At 29.9% G+C, this 21051-nt stretch overlaps 1 protein-coding gene and 1 pseudogene across 3 annotated transcripts; both read left to right on the top strand.

Moving 5' to 3' along the window:
* The first annotated feature begins 10533 nt into the window (after positions 1-10533).
* LOC146924192 (uncharacterized) lies at positions 10534-11861 on the top strand (annotated as a pseudogene).
* A 1543-nt stretch (positions 11862-13404) lies between these two features.
* Positions 13405-17279, top strand: ABI4 (Integrase-type DNA-binding superfamily protein). Of its 3 annotated transcripts, XM_085709206.1 has the most exons (3): positions 13406-14531; positions 14860-14912; positions 16712-17279. In XM_085709206.1, exons 1-3 carry the CDS (start codon positions 13592-13594, stop codon positions 16739-16741), a joined length of 1023 nt encoding a protein of 340 aa, XP_085565332.1. In that variant the 5' UTR covers positions 13406-13591; the 3' UTR covers positions 16742-17279. The 3 variants fall into 3 exon arrangements, with proteins under 3 accessions (XP_085565331.1, XP_085565332.1, XP_085565333.1); XM_085709205.1 differs by lacking the exon at positions 16712-17279 and having other exon boundaries at positions 13405-14531; positions 14860-15006; XM_085709207.1 differs by lacking the exons at positions 14860-14912; positions 16712-17279 and having other exon boundaries at positions 13407-14782.
* The last annotated feature ends 3772 nt before the right edge of the window (positions 17280-21051 follow it).

Below are 21051 nucleotides of genomic sequence, written 5' to 3'. Positions count from 1 at the left end.
ATTTAGATGAGTTCCGAAGCAGGGGGCATTTTGCTGCACATTGCAGTACTGACAGATCCACGTGCACACTGATCCACTTACATAATTTTTTTTCTTTAAAAATAATCCGATTCTTATAAAAAGTAAAGAGCAATTCTTGTGTGGTCCCAACCACAAATATTATTGATTTAGGCACACATACAAATAGAAATATGTAAAAGAGAAAAAAATTCAATTTATTGTTATTATTATTGAAAACATTGGTTAATGTGTATTGTTGTGTGTGTGCCTAAATGATTTAGATTTGTGTTTGTGTCTATCTTAGAATTTCTCAAAAGTAAAATAGTTTAAGTTTTTTTTAGAAAAATCAGTAAAATAGTTTAAGTTTTTTTTAGAAAAATCAAACTTCATGTTGCATGCTCCATTCGTCTCAAAATATAAGTAAAAATAGGTTAACATAAGTTAATGTATTTCATACAAATTTTAAACTAAATATATTAATTTTTGTTGATCAATTTTTACTTACATTTTGGGATCGAATGAGTAATTATTAGAGCTTGTTTGACGTGTATAATATTATTACAAATATTAAAGCAGTTAAAAGTGACAACATCTTATTGAAAAATAATAATTAATAATTAAAAAATCATATATTTAATATAAAATACACATTTAATGCATATGTTCTAATATAAATTTATTATTTTAAACTTTTAAACATATGTAAATTTGTGGATGATGAAAAAATCTTAATTGTTATTAGTATTACTGTAGTAGTATATTTTTTGTTTCAACTGCTGTACGGCATGCTTTATCTTGGATAAAATAATTTGTGTGTTGCTGTATATGTCTTTGCTCAAAAATGTTCCCTGTCGCATCTTCCCTCTCAGTTATTGGATAAATTTCCAGTCTTCAATTCATTACAAACATTTTTAAACATAAGTTTTTCTTGATTACTTTACCTTTATATTTTATGATAACTTATAACAGTAATCCTTGTCAAAAAAAACTTATAACAGTAATCAAATAATTTAATATCTTCAATTGATTTAATAAAATAAGCTTCAGTTGAAACAAAATAATTTTATTTATTGAAATGGTTATTTTGAAATATTGTTTTCTCATTTAATCGATAGAAATATGACATAGTTGAAAAAGTTAGACTTCTACAATATGACGAATTAAAGAATAGATCATTTCATTGATTAAAAAAAATATTAAAAAAGTTATGTCATTGATCTCACTATTAAAATGCATTGGACTTTCCTTGTATGTAGTTTTTACATAACGTTGTAGATAAGGATGTAAATAGGCCAGACCGGCCTAGTCTATGTCAGACCATGTTTTTTCTTTAATAGAGAAGGTTTAGACTTTTATATAAGCATATTTAGCTTATAATGTTAGACCACGTGTCATTCACAGAACCTTTTAAGCATATTAGCTGACCTATTTAAGTAAACATCAATAATATTATTTATTATTATATTATATTTTATACTTTGAATTAAATATAAATTTGTTAACTTTTTCATTAATATATATAAGCATATTAGTATAAATTGATTTTTTGCATGTATAAACATATTATTATATACTAGAATTCAAATATGATAAAATATATTGTCAAATTTCCTAAAACATCGTGTTAATTATCAAAAAGAGTTTAATCTAATTGATTTATTAGTTCACTAGCTAGTCTATTTAAACTTAGATCACATTGCTTATTTAAAAATGTTCAAAAGATATATATTTTTAAACAGGCTAGCTGGTTATATCAGATTTTCAGAAGGTCAAGCTCAGCCTAAAAAATAGGCCTATTTTTTATAATTATTCAATAATCTAATTATTACTATAATTATTACTATTTTTTATATAATAGTTATTACTATTTTTCATATATTTCTCTCTCTACAATAAATAATTAATGATGTAAAATTGGTAAAAATATCATTTAACGTTGCATTGAACTTTGAAAGTAACACTTAAATAAAAACAAAATATTTCTTCAATTGAGGCCGATAAAAAAACGGAGGAAGTATCTTAGAGTATACGCCAAATGTTTTACTTTCTTTTATAACCTACGTTGCAGGTAAACCACAAGATATATATATATATATATATATATATATATATATATATATATATATATATATATATATATATATATATATATATATATATATATATATATTTGCAATACCCCATAACTGCAAGTAAACATGGCGGGTTCACCTTTCGACTCTATTTTTTTCTAGGATCCATAATTTTTTTTTTTAAGGAGGATCCATAATCTTTATACACCTTAATTTTCAAACACTTATCAAATACTTCATTTCATTCTTATGTTTCTAATCTAATCAAATCTATTAGATCGTCAACATATCACACTCTTTATCTCTTAAGGTATATATACATGTTGAGATATCTATCAAACATTATTCATATTTCTCTTGGTAGATAACGTTAATCATATTTTTAATCTACATAAAAAACAAACCCACTTAAATTGCTTTGAGACATTGAAGTGGGTTTCTTTCAAGATCTCTCAACTTGATCCAATTCCAGTTTTGACATTGTAGATTAATCATATTCAAAAAACGTTAAGCGGCACTTATTGACATTGTAGATTAGTTAGAGTTAAAATATTAAAACTCCCTTCGTTGTTCAGTATAAAAAATATGTTTAATTTTGTTAATTAACAATAAAAATTTGTTCAAAAAAATAATAAAATCATCAACCTTCCTTCAAAAACCCCTAATGGATCAATAAATGTTGTCATATCGACCGTCCTAAATTATAAGTCACTTTACAATATTAGTGAAGTATTAATGTTATAGTTTCTATTATCCCTTAGCTATTATTACTTTCTCTCCCTTTTTTCTTCTTTAATTTATCTTTCACATATCATTAATGAAGGATAATTTTATAAAAGATAATGCTACATGTAGCAAAACCAAATTTCATGAACAATGTATTTTGGTTACTTAACACCACCACAATCATGATTTCCTTGAGTTACAGAATTAAAATTTAAAATTATTTTATTTAAAATTGTTTTGCCACGTTAACTTATCTAGTCAAGAACCTAAACCAAATATATAAATTATTTAATGTATTTAAAAAATAAATTGTTTCTTGTAAATAGGACCAGAGGGAGTATTTAAGGCTTCGCGAAGAGTTCGGAAAAATTTCTTTCGTTGCATATGTAGCAGCACTCTTTTATAAAATAACTCGTAATTTCTCATTTTCATTAATTATATCTCTATTATATATATTTGCCTTATTTTTTTTTGAAAAGTACACTTGGCACTCTTTCTTGCTTCATCTCATTAATTGCTTGATCAAAGATTCAAATCACCATATATTTACTCACATTCTATTTATGTCATTTGCATCATTCACACAAATTTAATTTATTTCAATTAATTTATTAAAAAGCAAAATGAAAATTATAAACATTTTAATAGCCTTATCATGAATATGTTTTGTATTATCAACCAATAAAAATTGACTATGATTCATGATTTAAATTATCAGCCAATCATGATTCATGATTAAAATTACCAACCAATCAAATTTAAGCATACATGTCATCCTTTTAACTTTTACTTAGGTTTTTTCCCCCTCTATATAGTCAATATGTCTGTCATCATTTTCATCTTCATCGTAGCACACATCCTTTCTCTCTATCTTCATTGTGACACACACCTTCTCTCTCTCTCTCTCTCTCTCTCTCTCTCTCTCTCTCTCTCTCTCTCTCTCTCTCTCTCTCTCTCATATGTTTATAATTTTATTTGTTTTCGTTTCCTTTATTTTTCGTTTTTTATTACAACAATTCTTTTTAAATACGAAGAGACAACTCTCTAAATTTTTGTAACGGCTTCCATAGTTTATGCAGCATGAAAGGAATGATATGGTACATAATATGTTTATACACATTTTTAGTTTTTTTTTGTTACACATTAAAATTAAATAAAAATATATTTGGTCAAAAAATAGTGTGCGTACGTAGATGTCAAATATATGGTTACCAATAAAATAAAATTGTCAAAAAAAAAAGTTATCAATAAAATAAAATCATTTGGTTTGAATTACTACGATTTTGTTTCTAAGATCAAATGCACCAATTGATGAATATTAATGTACAATTTTTTTTCCGTTACGGTATGCATGAATCAAGCACTTGATTATTTTGGTTACTTTATGTCTTTGGCTATAAATATCCGTTTTGACTCTCACATTTTTCACACCACTCTCTATTCACAATTCATATTATTGAAAGTCTTCTATGAACCTCTATTTTCTCTCTTTGTTACAATGTCAATTTTTTACATATTTCTCTTATTAATGTACATGACCCATGTATTGTAACAACTTATTTGATTTCTTTGATATATGTAAGAGAAACACGAGTTTCGGTAATTCATATTATTGAAAGTCTTTTCTGATTATGTTTTTCTTTTTTTAATAAATACAATGTAGTTTTTCTTCTTCGGTATAAAGTTGTGTTGTTGAATATTTTATAACTTTTTTGTTTGTTTTGACTTTTTAACTTGCAGAAATTATTCATGAATAGACAATATTCATGAAGATTGAATTATGGAAAGAAAAAAAAAAGTATAGTTGAGATCCAAAGAGAACAAAAGACAAACGTGCTTCTTTATTCTTTTAATTGGAACTTTTTATTTGGCATTGAAAAAGATAATTATGATAGTAGCTATACTACCATTTCAGTTGTAAGATAGATGTCAATTATAATTATAATAGGTGATGACGTTATAAATTGAATCAATATTCTATATTTTTAGGAAATTGTCTTAAGGATGTATCTAGCAAGGACAGGAACAAGACGATAGACAATACTACTATTGTAATTGATCACACATTAATATGACAATTGATTCTTGCACTTAAATTCATGATCAGAATAAAACTTATTTACTACGTTGACTACCCTGCCTTAACTATATTAGAGTAAATAATTGTAATTACTGTTTATTAGGGTATTAAATTATTTTGATATTGATTGATTTACATTTATTGATGTATATCTTTTCATTATTGTGCACTATTTTTTTTAGAGAAGGAAATTTGTATTAATGATGTAATTGTATTATTATCTTTTTTTTAAGCAAATAAAATATATTAAATAAAAGCAAGTATAAAAGCTGAGAGTATATAAACCTGACCCAGCAACCACGAAATCAACCTTAAAAGTATATTAAAACATATGATAAACAACAAATTGTATTGCTATCAATATTGATTAAACTCATAAAAATAAGTAATGCAAAATAAATTGATTTTGATATATCAGGAACTAAATTAAAAACTAATTATTAACATGATCGTAAAATAAATCAAAATTAATCAATTTAAGAGTAGTACTCATCACTTTAAAAAAATGTAGCACAATTGTCAAAAACAAATGTAACACTCATCTGACATTTTGGAGTATCCTCTTTGATAGATAATTTTCAAGTATTTGTATAAACGCTCTTTGAATCATGAGACATGTTATGATCCCGGTGAGCAATTGAGAATCAAACTCATCTACATTTTTTATCTTAAAAGAAAATGTATTGTTTAAATTTAAAAATTTAAATTTCAATATTGGTCATTGAAAAGCCTCAATTTTTTTATCCAAAATGAAAGCCTTAATTTTGATATTCTAAAAGAAAAAAGATTACTCAAGAACATAGAAAAGTCATATGATTATAGAAATGTAATAACAACAAGAGTATAAGGAAGAGTTGAATGATACCCAAAATTAAATTTAAGCAATAAAACCATTAATTTTTCAAATTCCAATTTTAGTTTTTTTTTCCTAAAAAATTGTCTTAAAAAAAAAATCAAAGTACATCGTGTCTTTTAGTAGGATTTGAATTCTCTACATTGAAAATTCTCTCAAATTTTCTCCAGTGTAATCTCAACAATTAAACACGAGAGAGAAGTTGAGAATTAAATTATAAAAAAAAAATGGTTTTTGTATTTTAATCGTGTAGATTGGAAATGGATAAAAATTGAGAAAATTTTCAATGGAGATAATCCAATTCCCTTTTAGTAGCATAGTGCACATAAAAGTCTTTTATAATACAAAAAAATAATAATAAATTTATGGTTAATTTTATAAAAAAAATATAAATGGAATAACACCTTAATGATCTTTGCGCCGTAATGATTTTTGAGGTTTAACATTTAATGTCGTTATTTAAATAAAATTAAAAACCACAATGAATTTATTTCTACCAAAACCATACAAGACATTAGTTATATTGGTCTCCTCACTTATATGTTGCTCAAAATATACTTTTGAATTTAATGTTGAACTTTAACTCATACTTGATGACACGTCAACATCTTTCCCTTCAGTGTGAGACTCTTTATGTTTGTGCTATAAAGATATAAACAAATAAGATCAGACAGAGACACAACATGCTAAAAAAGATGGGTTAGTTGTGTTTTCATGCAAGAAGATTTTCGTTCCTTTCTTTCATGAGAAGAGGGAAATAAACTTAGAAAATATAACAAAATGACAAATGAATTTACACCTAAGAAAAATGATAAATGAAAAAAAAGAAGTGTGTGATATGTTCTTAAGGGTATAGAAAATAGCGTGAGTTACTGGTAATTTTATGAGTTTGTCAAATAAGCTGGAGATTTACGAGTAATTATTTTAACAAAAAAATTAGACTCATTTAGAAAATGCGACATCATTTTGAAATATCTAATGAGCATGTATTTCATCAAATCAACATCATATACATGCCTCTTTCCATCTTCACATTCACCAAAGACAAAATGTGAAAGAATTTGAACTAATGGAGGTTAAATAGAAAAAATAGCATAAAAATGAATGACATTGAAAGACTTGATTTTTTTTTTTGGTTGCATTGAAAGACTTGATTTTAAGATAAATGAATTAAACAAATGATATACAATCTCACTAAGAAGTCATAATGTTGGGGCTTCATGGGGAGCCTCAATCATCATATTAGGCTAAGAGCAATCACACAAGTGAGATTAATACCACATTTCACCTAAAATGTCTTATAAACATGTATTTGTGAATTTAGCACAACACAACTACATTTTGCCATTGTCAGATCCCACTACATATTAATAGTGAAGAAATTTGAAATAATATAGGTTGAATAAAAAAATAGCATCAAAATCAATGACATTCAAAAGCTAAAATTAAGGCGATCAAATGGAGCATGTTCAAAAAGGTGGTCTGGTGGTGGTTTGAAGGAGGGAGGTTTATGTTCATTCTTTTCAAATTAAATGAAAATAAACAGATATGAAAAAATAATTTAAACATGAGAGAAGATAAGGGAAATAAAATAAGTATTGTGTGTTTTGTTTGTAAGAGTATAGGGAATAATGTGAGTTGCCAATAATCTTATAGGTCTGTCGAAGGAGTACGAGATTTTTAGGTAATTATTTTACCAAAAAATTAGATCTAATTAAAAAAACCTCACATTATTTTTAATGTCTAATAAGCATATATTTTGTCAACTCATCGTAACACGTCTGCAATTTTCCACTCTCATTTGCCACCAAAGACAAAAATTGAATGAATTTGAAATAATAGAGGTCGAATAAAAAATCACATGAAAGAGGAAGACATCAAAAAACTAAATTAAAAAATAAAATAAACAAATGACATCCAAAAATAAAAAATAAAATACAGTTCATCGTAATGCTGAGACTTTCAAGGGATGCTACATTGAATTTGATCATTACATTAGACTAAGAAAACCCACTTAAGTGAGTTTGACACCATATCTTCATCCTAAACCTTAAGACATTAGGTATATAGATCACATCACTTATGTGTCGCTCAACATACACTCTTACCTCCAATATGAAACTTTAACTCAGACTTGACACATTAACTTCTATCCCTCAAGTATGAGACTATCCACTTCAGGGATCTACCACTAGGAACCTTATGGGGTAGTCAACAGTGGTGTGCATTTATCCATTGAACAAAGATCAACCACACAAATGAAAATGATACTAGACTATGCTTGGCGCATGTGTTCATACTAAAGAATAAACATTTAACTTACCAAAAATTGAGGCTCGATTAAAAAAAAAACACAACATTTAAAAGTGTCTAATAAACACGTATTTTGTTAACTCAACAAATCACATAAAAATTTATCCATGATTAAATCCATCAAAAACCAAAAGTGAAGGGATTTAAATTACTAGAGATTAATTTAAAAATATTGCATGAAAGTGAACAACATCTTAAACCTTAAATTTAATATAAAACTTAAACATCTACTCTTATATTGGTCATCTTTCTTTTTTTAGCAGAAAGAGGTAGCAGGATGACTGCTAACCTCTGAACTTCATTAACAAAAGAGAAAAAAAATACAAAAAGAGACTTGATGCATCAATTATGAAACTTTATTGGTCATCTCACTTATATGTTTGTCAACATCTACTCTTGCATCAACTATGGAACTTTAAGTCAAAATTGACACATTAACATATTTCCCTTATGTGTGAGACTTGATGCATTTGTGATTTGGTGACATAGGCACAACATGATAAAAAAGGTGGATTGATGGTGGTTTATGTAGGTTTATGTTCCCATATTTAATGAAAAGAGAGAAAGGAAATTAGAAAAGGAAAGGATATGAAAAAACAATTTGAACATGAGAGAAATGATAAGGAAAAAAAAGTTTGTATTTTGTCTGTGGAGGTATTAGGAATAGAGTGAGTTATTGGTAATTTTATGGGTTAGTTGAAGAAATTGGAGATTTATGAGTAGTTTTTACCAAAAAAATAGATTCAATTAAAAAAGTCCCACATCATTTTAAAATGTCTCTTTGTCAACTCAACATAAAACATTTGTATTTTTCATTGTTAGATTCCAGGAAAGACTAAAAGTGAAGGTGCAATAACAACCAACAACAACCAAGTCTTATCCTCACTAAGTGGAGTTGTCTATAGAAATTCAATTTTTTAATTTTTTTTTATGTTTGTTGTAGATGCTGACACAACCTTCTTTTATTTTATTTGGGATTGGGACCAAGGCTACCATAAACAAGATTAAAGTTCAAAAGTGGATGTATTTGAAAGAACATAGGTTGAATAAAAGCAATTGCATGAAAGTGAGCGTCATCCAAAAACTTTTATTTAATATAAAAAATTAAGCAAAGAACATCCAAAAACTATAAGATAACAATTTATCATAATGTATGGAGTTCCGAGGGAGCCTGTAATGACTTGGATCATCACATTTGACTAAGAGAAACTCCATAAGTGAGATTGACACCACATCTTCATCCAAAACCTTAAGACATTAGGTATATTTGTCATTTAACTTATTTGTTGCTCAATATATACTCTTGCATCCAATGTAGAAGTTTTACTTACAAATGACACATTACCATCCCTCCCTTAAGTGTGAGATTATTTGTGTCTATGATATGGTGAGATAACAAAATAAGATAAGAGGAACAACATGGTAAAAAAATGTGAGTTGGTGGCTATTTCATAGATGGGTGTCTTTGTTCCTTTCTTTAATGTGGAGATAGAAAGTAAATTAGAAAAAGAAAGAAGAAAAAGGAATTTGAACAAGAGAGGAATGATAAGAAGTAAAACTAAAGAGAGTGTGTTTTATCTATGACAATATAATTAAGAGATTCAATTGTTGGTAATTTTATGAATTTATTTAAGGAATTGGAAATTACTGGGTAATTATGCTACCAAAATAATAGATTCATTAAAAATGTCGCATCAATTTAAAATGTCTAATAAACATGTAATTTGTCAACATAGCAGAACACATCTACATTTTTCCATTGTCAAATCATACCAAAGACCAAAAGTGAAGGAATTTAAAATAATAGAGGTTGAATAAAAAATTGTTTGAAAGCGAATGACATCCTAAAACTAAAATTTAAGATAAAAATTAAACAAATGACACCCAAAAACTAACAAAACAAATCATTATAATGTTACGACTTCCATTGGAACCTACATTGAGTTGTATCATCATATTAGTCAAAGAGCAACAACACAAGTGAGATCGACATCACTTCTTCACCCAAAGTCCTAAAGCATTAGGTATATGGATAATCTCCCTCATATGTTTCTCAACGTCTACTCTTGCATCCAATGTCAAATTTTAACTCATAATTGAAAGATTAACATATCTCCATTAAGAGACTCTCCGTGTCTGTGATAGACCACCATGAAGCACTCCATCCGCCGTCCACAATGTTGAACCGGGATATGATACCACCTCTGGGCTTTATAAGGGAGTCAACATTGATGTGATTCGACACATTACAGAAAGAGAAACCACACAAGTGAGAACAATACCACATCTTCATCGAAAAATTGAAGACTAAAATATGAGTTTTATTAATTTATTTGTTGCTCAACCTCCACTTTTTTATTCAATATTGAACTTTAACCGACACTTGATACATCAGAGCATTTTTCCCCTCAAATATGATGAAATTCTAGCCCGTGCTTGACACGGGTTTCCATTTGGAGCGTTTGACACTTGATAATGCATTGTTATTGTTTTGAGGCGTTTGACAGAACCATGCGCGATATAATGTCTTATGATGGTGTCGATAATACAGACAAACCATTTGGGGGTCTTTCTGTGGTTTTGGACGGTGATTTCAGACAAATTTTGCCAGTGATAAGAAAAAGATGCATAAAAGACATACTTGCTTCATCCATCAACTCATCAAAGGTGTGGAGTCACTGTAAGGTTTTCACACTTACAACAAATATGCGTTTACGTGCTTCAACCGTTCGTGTCGAGGAAGATGAGATAAGAAAGTGTGTCGATTGGATGCTTTCAATTGGAGATTGAATAGGATCCACCAACGAGAGTGGATAAATTAACGTACCCATTCCTGATGAGTTGTTGATAAAAGATTCCTCTGATTTGTTGCGTTCTCTGGTTGATTTTGTATATCCGAATTTTTCGCAAAACATGAAGATCTCGGATTTTTTTCCAAGCACGGGGGATACTTGCTCCCACGCTGGACGCAGTTGATCACGTAAATAAATTTCTTCTATCATTGGTTCCAGGAGACAAAAAGGAATATACCAGTTCTGATTCGGTTTGCAAATCAGACGAGAATAGTGAGGTACAAAGCGAATGGTTTACCACCAAATTCTTAAACAATATCAAGTTTTTCGGTATTCCAAAGCACAAGTTGAGATTTAAAGTTGGATGTCGAGTTATGTTGATGAGGAACATTGACCAAGCAACTGAATTGTGCAATGTGACTAGGTTGATTGTAGACAATCTTGGGAATAACTTTATCGGTGTAACTGTTATTACCAAAAAAATGATGGTGAAAAAGTAATTATTCCAATACTGAACTTAGTTCCAGGTGATCTTGAACTGCCTTTCAAATTTACTATGAGACAGTTCCTGTTGGCTGTGTGTTTTGCAATGACAATAAATAAAAGTCAGGGTTAGTCGTTGTCTCATGTTGAAATCTATCTTTCCAAACCGGTTTTTACTCATGGACAGATGTATGTCGCTGTGTCAAGAGTCACTTCCAAAAGGGGATTGAAAATGCTTATACTGGATGAAGAAAATCGCGTGTGTACTGAGACCACTAATGTTGTGTACCGTGATGTTTTTCGGAATGTTTAACCTGTCGTTCTTGATGACGCAGGTGGGTATGAGTTTTTTTTCTCTTTTAAACTTCGTTGTAATATATATTTTTTATTTGGATATGAATTGGTTGTTTCTACTTGCAACCATTCTAATAGTTGCGTAAAGAAAGAGTAATGGATTGGTCATGTAGATAAACTACAATTCTGGAACTAACAATTAAGATCACACTTCTTATTTCATTGTATAAAATCCAATGACATTTATTGTTGTGCAAAGAACAGGCCGAGTGATCAATTTGTATGACATTGAAATATCATTGAAATATCATTGACCAATTGCAATAGGTGCAATGCCTTCTCTTCGACTCCAAAATTTCCCTGATACATTAAGGTGTTTATCTACTGAGATTTCGGTTTTTCTATTATCTGGTAGAGCAACTTCAATATTCTCATACTCAGTTTAATTTTATTTATAATGTCAGCATCCTTCTGATCATTCTCATTTTTTCTAATGTAAGACGTACTCTTTCAGTGACCATATTATCAACTATATACTCTGCTTCATTTTTTATACAATCTGCTATATATCCGTCTTTTTTTTTTCTTTGTTCTTTGGAGCGCCTATGTCTATGTGCATGCACATGACAATTTTGTAGTCCTTTTTCAAGCCTTATCTGTTGTGTTTTTATAATATGCTTAGTTAAAAAATGCGATAGATAGTTGGTGTTTTTGTCGCTGTTTGTTATACTTATTTGTTATACGATTGAATAATTACAAATTCGTGTTGGATATTAAGATGAATCAAGTGTATGCACGATGTTAACTTTGTATATATAAGGGTTTCCCCTATAGAAATCATGGAATTTGAAAGAAACTAATCTGATAGAGACGATTCGTTGGGTAGGGACAATTAATTGTATATGCAGCAGTAGGCCTCGAGACTCCAACACCCCCAGTTATATGCATAACATAAAAAAAAAAAGACTCATGTCTCCGTAATAAATTTTAGCCATCCATGTAAAATATTCTTGCATTAAATACTAATATTTCGACGTTGCATCCGTTAAATCATTCCTGTTTAACGATACGAAAATCCAAATAACTATATACGCATTGATATTTGTATATATAAGCAATCGAAAATACGATAACAATGCGTTCTATTTATATATTGTGTATAAAATAATGAATTTGCTATTTAATTAGATTTTATATATAAAAAATAGTCGTAATTCTAGCCCGTGCTTGGCACGGGTTTCCAAGCTAGTTTTTTTAATTTGTGTAAAATGTTCAAAACAACTGAGTATAATTTATGGCTGAGGGAGTAAATTAATAAGTGCAAGCGTTATAAATGCACACAACCGAATTGAAGACGATTAACAAACGTCCATGTAATCGAATGAAGGTCGAACGACTTAAGACCAATCAAATATAAGTTGGGTGAATATTTCTAATTAGGTCTAGATCTCTGATAGAAAAATTAGCAATTAAAAAGAACGTTATCCTACTTCGGCCTACTTTGAAGTCTCTTAAGATCAATGACTAAAACATGTTCAACCTTAGGTGGTAGCTAGTACTAATGTCATGCATTAATTAGTTACCTAGGAATTAGTTGTAATCGCCTAGGAATTAACTTTATCCCAAATAACACACCATCCTCGAAAGAGAAAACCTGACTATCAAGGTCAAGAAATAAAAAATCAACAAAATTTAAATGATTCCAAATTCCCAAACCAATGTGCACATATCTAATGGTATCTCTATCTATCTCTCTCTTTCTTTATTCACTTACAAAGCAAAACAATCCCTTTCATTCATTACTCTCTCTCATATATAAAAATAAACAAAATTGCACAACCGCCCTATTCCACCATTAACATTGAAACCACTTTCATTTCATCACAGAACAAACAATAACACTGAACGAGGTAACCAAGTAGTCACTCTCCATCTTTTCTTTTTTCATTCATCTCACACACACTCTTTCCTTTTAAAAATGGATTCATCTCTTCATCATGTTCAAGAAACCAAACCCACCGCCAACACCGTTGTTACCACCACTCCAAGTGAAACATCTAACAACAGCACTGATAACAACAGTAACAGCAGCAGCAGTAACACTAACAACAACACCAACAATAAAAGTAACCGTAAATGCAAAGGTAAAGGTGGACCTGATAACAACAAATTCAGATACCGTGGTGTAAGACAACGTAGTTGGGGTAAATGGGTTGCTGAAATTCGTGAACCACGTAAACGTACTCGTAAATGGCTTGGTACTTTTTCAACTGCTGAAGATGCTGCTAAAGCTTATGATCGTGCTGCTATTATTCTCTATGGTTCTAGGGCTCAGCTTAATCTTCAACCTTCAGCTTCCTCTTCTCAAAACTCTTCATCTTCTTCTCGTAACTCTTCTTCTTCTTCCAATTCCAATACTACTCTTCGTCCTTTACTTCCTCGTCCTTCTGGTTTCTCAGTTTACAATAATTTTGTCCCATTTGGTGTTTACAATAATTTTCATCATCACCAACCAGTTTTCTATAATAACAACAATGGTTTAGCTCATTTTCATCATAATCCTCATCAAGAAATGGTGCAAGTGCAAGTGCAACAACATCAACAATATCATCAACAACAACTGCATCAAGATTTTGAACATGCAAGTGGTGATTCTGTTAAATCAATTACCTCGTACGGCCAGATTATTCATAGTAGTCATCATCATGATCAAGAACAACATGCACAAAATGTTTTGAATCAACAACATGCACAGCATGTTTTGAATCAGCAACAGCAGCAGATGAATATTCAGAATTGTGTGGGGTCATCAAGTTTTGGTTGTTCTCAAAATAATAATGATATTGATGGAACAGTGGATCTGGATCCAGTGGGTGTTTGTGTTGGTTCTCCAAATTCTATGTGGCCAGCTTTGACAAGTGAGGAAGATTATACAACTAGTTTATGGGATTATAATGATCCTTTCTTCTTTGATTTTTGAGAAATTAATTATTTTTAATTATTGCAGTTTTCATAATTTTATTTTAAATATATAGGAGTGTATTTTTATTTTTTTTGGGATTGTTTTGATTGGACTGCTGAATTTAGTATACTCAAGGAAGATGATTTTAATAAATTATAGATAGATTGATGATTGATATTGATATGAATAAAGTGTGTTTATTGATTATACTTATTTGTGGATTTTCATCTGAAGAAAAGAAACCCTAGTGTGATTTTATTGCTGATGGTGCTTTCTTTTGCAAGGGATCAACGAGAGGTACAGTAGAGCTTTCCTCTTTGTCTCTTCTGATTTTGTGGTGAGTTATTTTATTTTACTTTATTTTTCTGTTAGACAGAATTGATAGTTCAATGCATTATTAATTGATTAAATCGGTTTCTAGGGTTTTCTGATTTCTTGGAATTTCAACTTTGACTGTTCGGAAATGACAATTGATAGATAGGGAGTCAAATTTGATTTCTTACTCCTCACCAAACTAAAAAGATGTAAATTTATCTGATAAAAAATGGTACAACTAGTAAGTGTTAAATAAAGTGTTTTTCTTTCAATGTTTTCACTTACAGTAAAGAGCCATATGTTTTCACTTACGGTAAAGAATATGGCTCTTTTTTGCTATAAAAGAAAATGGGGAATTAGTCACTTTAGTCCCTGAATGGGAGAGGATTCGTCACTTTAGTCCCTGAATGAAGAGAAATTGCAAAACAGTCCCTGCATGGTCAATTTCAGGGACTAAAGTGACTAACGGAATCTACATTCAGGGACTAAATTGACTAACGAAGTTTGCATTCAGGGACTAAATTGACCAACAAAGTCTACATTCAGGGACTATTTTGCAATTTATCTGCATTCAGGGACTAAAGTGACGAATCCCTTCCGATTCAAGGACTAAAGTGACTAATTCCCCAAAAGAAAATGCTAATTGGAGGGCCTCCAGCACTCTTTAACTAGATTTAATAAAAAAAAATAGTGAATATTGATAAGTTAGTTTAGTAGATGAACTTATAATAGATAGTTGATAATAGAAAAATTAATTGAAAAAACTCAATTAAGATTAGTTTGATAAAATTGAGATAAATAATGATAAGTTATAAGTTAATTTATAACTTATCAATAAAAATATTAAAAAAAAAGTTAATTTATAAAAAATGCTACTTATAAGTTAGTAAAAATAAACTATAAAATTATGAAAAAGTGACTATTACCTAACAGATCTTGTTTAGTCATATGATCTTTTAAGACAAAAACCATAATTTAATAGAGAGAGAGAAAAAAAAAAGACATACACGATAAGCACAAAAGTGGGGTTTTTGACGGTCTACAAATCCTAGTTCAATTGATGAAAATATCAAAATTCTTAGGTTGGATGACATGATCGAAGTTCGAATCTCTACACATCTACTTCTGTATGAGTTTATAATGACTTTGTCATTTCATCTATCAATAAAGAACAATGGGTCTTGACAACCCTATACGTTATCAATTTGAACTCTAGTTATTTAACCTTTTCAATTTTTGCATTGGAGTATAAAAATTAGATGAGTTCCCTTAAAAAAATTAGACGAGTTTTTATTTTTTGCACCGGAAAAAACTGGACAAGTTAGATTAGATTATGAGTCTGTATTTAACCTTTTTGTCATTTTATTTTAGGCAAAATTACTCTTGAAGTTTTATTTTAGTGCTAGAGTTGGGAAGGCTTAACTCAACTTACAATGTCAATATTTTAGATTTAGACATCTTTACCTAAAAAAAATTAGCTGTAAAATGAATTTTATAGATAAAATAAGAGAAGTACAAATAGTATTTGACTCTCCAAACCGAGAAAAGTATAAGGGATATGCGATCCAACAAGATACATAAACTAGCTACTAAAAAAGAAGACAATTAAGAGGGTTTAAAAACCATTCATAGTACATACAAGGTGTTCCTTTTTATCTAGCTAAAATCCACCTTCAAGAGGTGACTTTAATATCATTACTAAGTTTTTTGTAAATTGATCCTTTTCCAAAAGAATTTTTCCATTTTTTGCTTCCCAAATCTTCCAAATGGTTGTATGTCATATTAACAGTAGATCATTTTGGTGTTTGTTATTCGATGAAGAGGAGGAGAAATAGTCTAAACGAGAGATAACATTTCCATGCAACACCTCTCATGTACCCACCCATTTGAAAGTATGGTACCACATCGAACTAGAGAAATTGCACCTACAAAACAGGTTATCCTCATCCTCCAACACCCTGAGAAACACACATAATCCAAATGAATATGTGACATCGTAGTTTGTGTGTTAGTTTTTAGTGGTATTTGTCGTCCGTAAAAGGACATAGAAAAGTATAACTTTCATATTAGCCTTTTATTTTCTTACAAGTTGATATTTTATTCTAAAATCTTAGCACAACTAATCTTTTTAAAATTTTCATTACGTTCTTTTAAAAAAGTGGTCACATATATCCGTTAAACTTTTCGTGATCGAAAACCCAAAATCAACCACCATGAAAAAGAAGGAGCGAAGCCATGGATGCAAATTACTCTCAAATATTGTTCATTAATCTTCTAACATAATAAACACATTGTTTTCCTCATTCCACCAATTAATCCTAAACTGAATCTTGTTTCACAAATTCCATTTAGAAAATCATAATCGAAAAAGAAAAAAGAAAAAAAACAATCCTTCCTTGAAGAAGAACCGTTTATTTGTATAGAAGGGGTCATTTTTGGGTTTTGAGATGATCTATTAATGGGTGTTGAGAATGACCATTTTTTCGATTTTGAAGAGGAATTTTTTACTCATTTCGAGTTTAAATTCATGACCTCCAATTCATCAATGGTCGATTCAAACAAGTTAAGTTACTCAACCCTCAAGGATTTATAATAAGTGTTGAAGACAACCATGTATTTTTTTTTTCTTTAAATTTTAACACGTTATATATAGAAATTTTCTTACAATTTTGTTGTTAGGTACTTAGATCCCAAATATTTAATATTTTCAAATCTGAATTTATAAACACTAGATGGTTGATGAAGATGATAAGTATGGACATGTTCTGAGTTTTTATTAAAAGAGGGCAATGGATCTAAAAAAGAAAATAAAATTATCAGGGTCAATACTTTGTAATACAAAGACCAATTTAAACAATTGGTAAGAAATTGACTCATAATTAAGATATGGGTTTAACTCCCGCTTATGACATTTTTTATTTGTTTTTTACTAGTTTGTAGGTAAACTATAAATATAAATGCCCTTGTACTTAAGGTGTCCTGCTTTTACCTAAGAGAAAGTAAAACAAAGGGTTAATTATGTTTATAGTCCCTATAAAATAGCGACCTTGTAAGTTTAGTCCCTACTTAATTTTAATAGCATTTTTAGTCCTTAATTTTGTTTTTCTGCACTGAGTATTATCCCTACTCAATTCAAATTTGTTTAATTTATGCTTAAACTCTTAAATTTTTGAACAATTTTTTGCAGACATGTTTAGAACATTACTAAAAGTTCGTCCGCAAAAAATTATCGCAAAATTTGATTTCTACATCCAGATTTTATTACTTTTTATCTTTAACTTTTGTCGTTTTAAAAAATTCATATTTAATTCATTTCATGTCAGAAAATTCTAAATTTTAGTAAACGAACCTTTCATAGTGTTCTAATCTTGTCTCAAAAAAATCGTTCAAAAATTTAAGAGTTTAAGGATAATTAATCAAACTTTGTTTTAGCAGGGACTAAAATTATAAGTAAATTTTTTTTTATAGGGACTAAAAATGCTATTAAAATTAAGTAGGGACTAAACTTACAAGGTCGCTATTTTATAGGGACTAGAAACATAATTAACCCTAAAACAAATAACAAAGAATTTCCTACACACGGCCATCCGAAGAACGACAAACTCGATGATAACTTTGGATTGGGATTGTATGACTTTAGGGAAGGAATATTATGGTAGCTTTAGTGTATTTAAAGTGTTTTATGAAAGAGAAAATAAACAAGAAATTGTAGTTAAGATGAGACAAATAGAAAGAAAAAAAGTCATCATGACTTTTCCTCCACAAAGTCACTCAGTCCTATTCCGATATCATCTTAACTTTAAATACCAAAACACATGTTAACTTAATGTTTAATTGTGAAATATACCATTGACTTAAGCAGAAGTAGAGTTATGTGTTCCAATGTGATGACTATCGAATACCAAAAAACATTTGTTCACAATTTCAGTCCCCTAAAATGCTTGCCTACCTACTTTTGGATCCTTAAATTCAAAAGAATGGGGGGTTTTGAACGTATTTTATACTTTCGGGAGCAAAAATTTGAAATGTAGTATGGTGTTTGAGAAGTGTGTCGGGCGCAAATAAAAATCACCTAATTAAAACTTACTCATACTTTGGGTTACTTTGGCTATATTTTTAGATGAGAGTTGTTTTTCTGACAGAGAATACTTCATATTGACACATGGAAATGACCAAAATACCCCCAGCGGTTGTTAACTGCCGCTGGGAAACACGCGGCAGTTAACAGCCGCTGGTATCCAGCGGTTGTTAACTACCGCTCACACCAATTACAGAACCAGTGCAGTCTGTAACTGGTTTTGCCCAGGAAATGTGTCCCGTTTGACCTGTAATTTCAAACGGCAATTCCGGAGGAAATCAAACCAAAACAACAACATTCAGCCATCACAAACATCAACATTTCATAGTTTATCAATTATTCGGTTACATTACACCAAACCGATAATGCGTTAACGTTTAACAATTGTTTGAAATTCATCAAATTTTCCACATTATGCGACACAATACACGTAAGGTACATTCTATGACGAGGTTTTGCTTTATGTTGTTTAGAGTAGAATTGTGTTAGAAAATGTTAGGAATTGTTTAGAAATTATTTTATGTTATTTGAAATATTGCGATAGAGTGAATTCGAATAAATATTGCGATAGCGTGAATTCAAATAAATATTGTGATAGCGTGAATTCGAATAAATATTGCGATAGAGGTTTCGTTACATTACATAAACGACATGTATGTCAACAATTACATTACATTCCGAAATGTACCTTCCAACTGCAACAATTATCTTACCACTGAATGGGGCAAATTCAAACTTGCTAAGCAGCAGGACTCCAACGTTCGATGAACATCTGGAACGATGGTATTCAATTGCCAACGAAATGAGGTCCATTCCTTGACACTTGAATACCATTGTTCAAGATGCTCATCGAATGTTGGAGTCCTGCCGATTAACAAGTTTGAATTGCCCCATCCAGTGTAAGACAATTGTTGCAGTTGGAATGTGCATTCCAATTACAACAATTGTCTTACCTCTGAAATGGGGTAAATTCAAACTTGTCAAACGGCGAGGACTCAAGCATTTCGCTCCGCATTCATGCTTTCCTTTGAAAAGAATAAATTTTTGTCAGGCTTGATTTAGATGATGATATTCAAGTGCCAACGAAATGAGGTCCATTCCTTGACACTTAATACCATCATCTAAGCAAGCCTAACAAAAATTTAATCTTTTCAAAGGAAAAACATAAATGCGGAGCGAAATGCTTGAGTCCTCGCCATTTGGCAAGTTTGAATTACCCCATTTCAGAGGTAAGACAATTGTTGTAGTTGGAATGCACCTTACCCTAACTAAAGACGATCTTCTGGCGGAATCAAGTTGTTGATGATATCTTCAGTTGATCTCAGCAACGTCACCCGCATATCGATCCACTGGAACTTGGTGTGCTCCCAAAACATACTCGTCACATTTTCGTCGTTCTTTAACTCCACCCAAGTGAATGATACGCTCCCCTCGTCGAGCTTTGGATGTTTATACCGAACATTTTGCACCCTCCTTGTGTCTCTTGGGTTGACTCCTTGGTTGAATTCATTCAGTTGATCCTTGAGATCTCTTAACGTTACATCAAGGCACCGAACCTTCAACCTCTGAGGTTCTCCGCCGTTGAATGTTGCATGAACGTCGATCCACCCGGCCATTGTTTCAAATCTACACACATAGAAATTAAAAATAATCAATGAAAAACTCATTCAAACACTTGTAGTGAAAATTTGACATAAACCCTAAAAATCCTAAACAAACCCTAAAAAATTTATAAAATTCGAAAATAAATTATAAATTCAATCAATATAACTTCATTGTAACAGGTATTCATAGTATATGTCAATAGCATTTCAGATCTACAACATAACTATATTAACAACAAATATTCAAACCCTAAAAAATTTATAAAATTCGAAAAAAAATTAAAATTCGAAAAAAAAATTATACATTTAAGCAATATAAGTTCATTATAACAGATATTCATAATATATGTTAATAGCATTTCAGATCTACAAACATAACTATATTAAAAACAAATATTCAAAATTTAATAATTAAACAACAACTAAAATTATAAACATATAAACACATATACTAACTAAAATGTATGACAATAGCATAA

This window comes from Medicago sativa, chromosome 5 (genome assembly GCF_051527215.1).
Source record: "Medicago sativa cultivar Bolivia chromosome 5, Bolivia_mono, whole genome shotgun sequence".
NCBI lineage: Eukaryota > Viridiplantae > Streptophyta > Magnoliopsida > Fabales > Fabaceae > Medicago > Medicago sativa.
The sequence above is the reverse complement of the archived record's forward strand: the minus strand, read 5'-3'. Positions and strand labels throughout refer to the sequence as shown.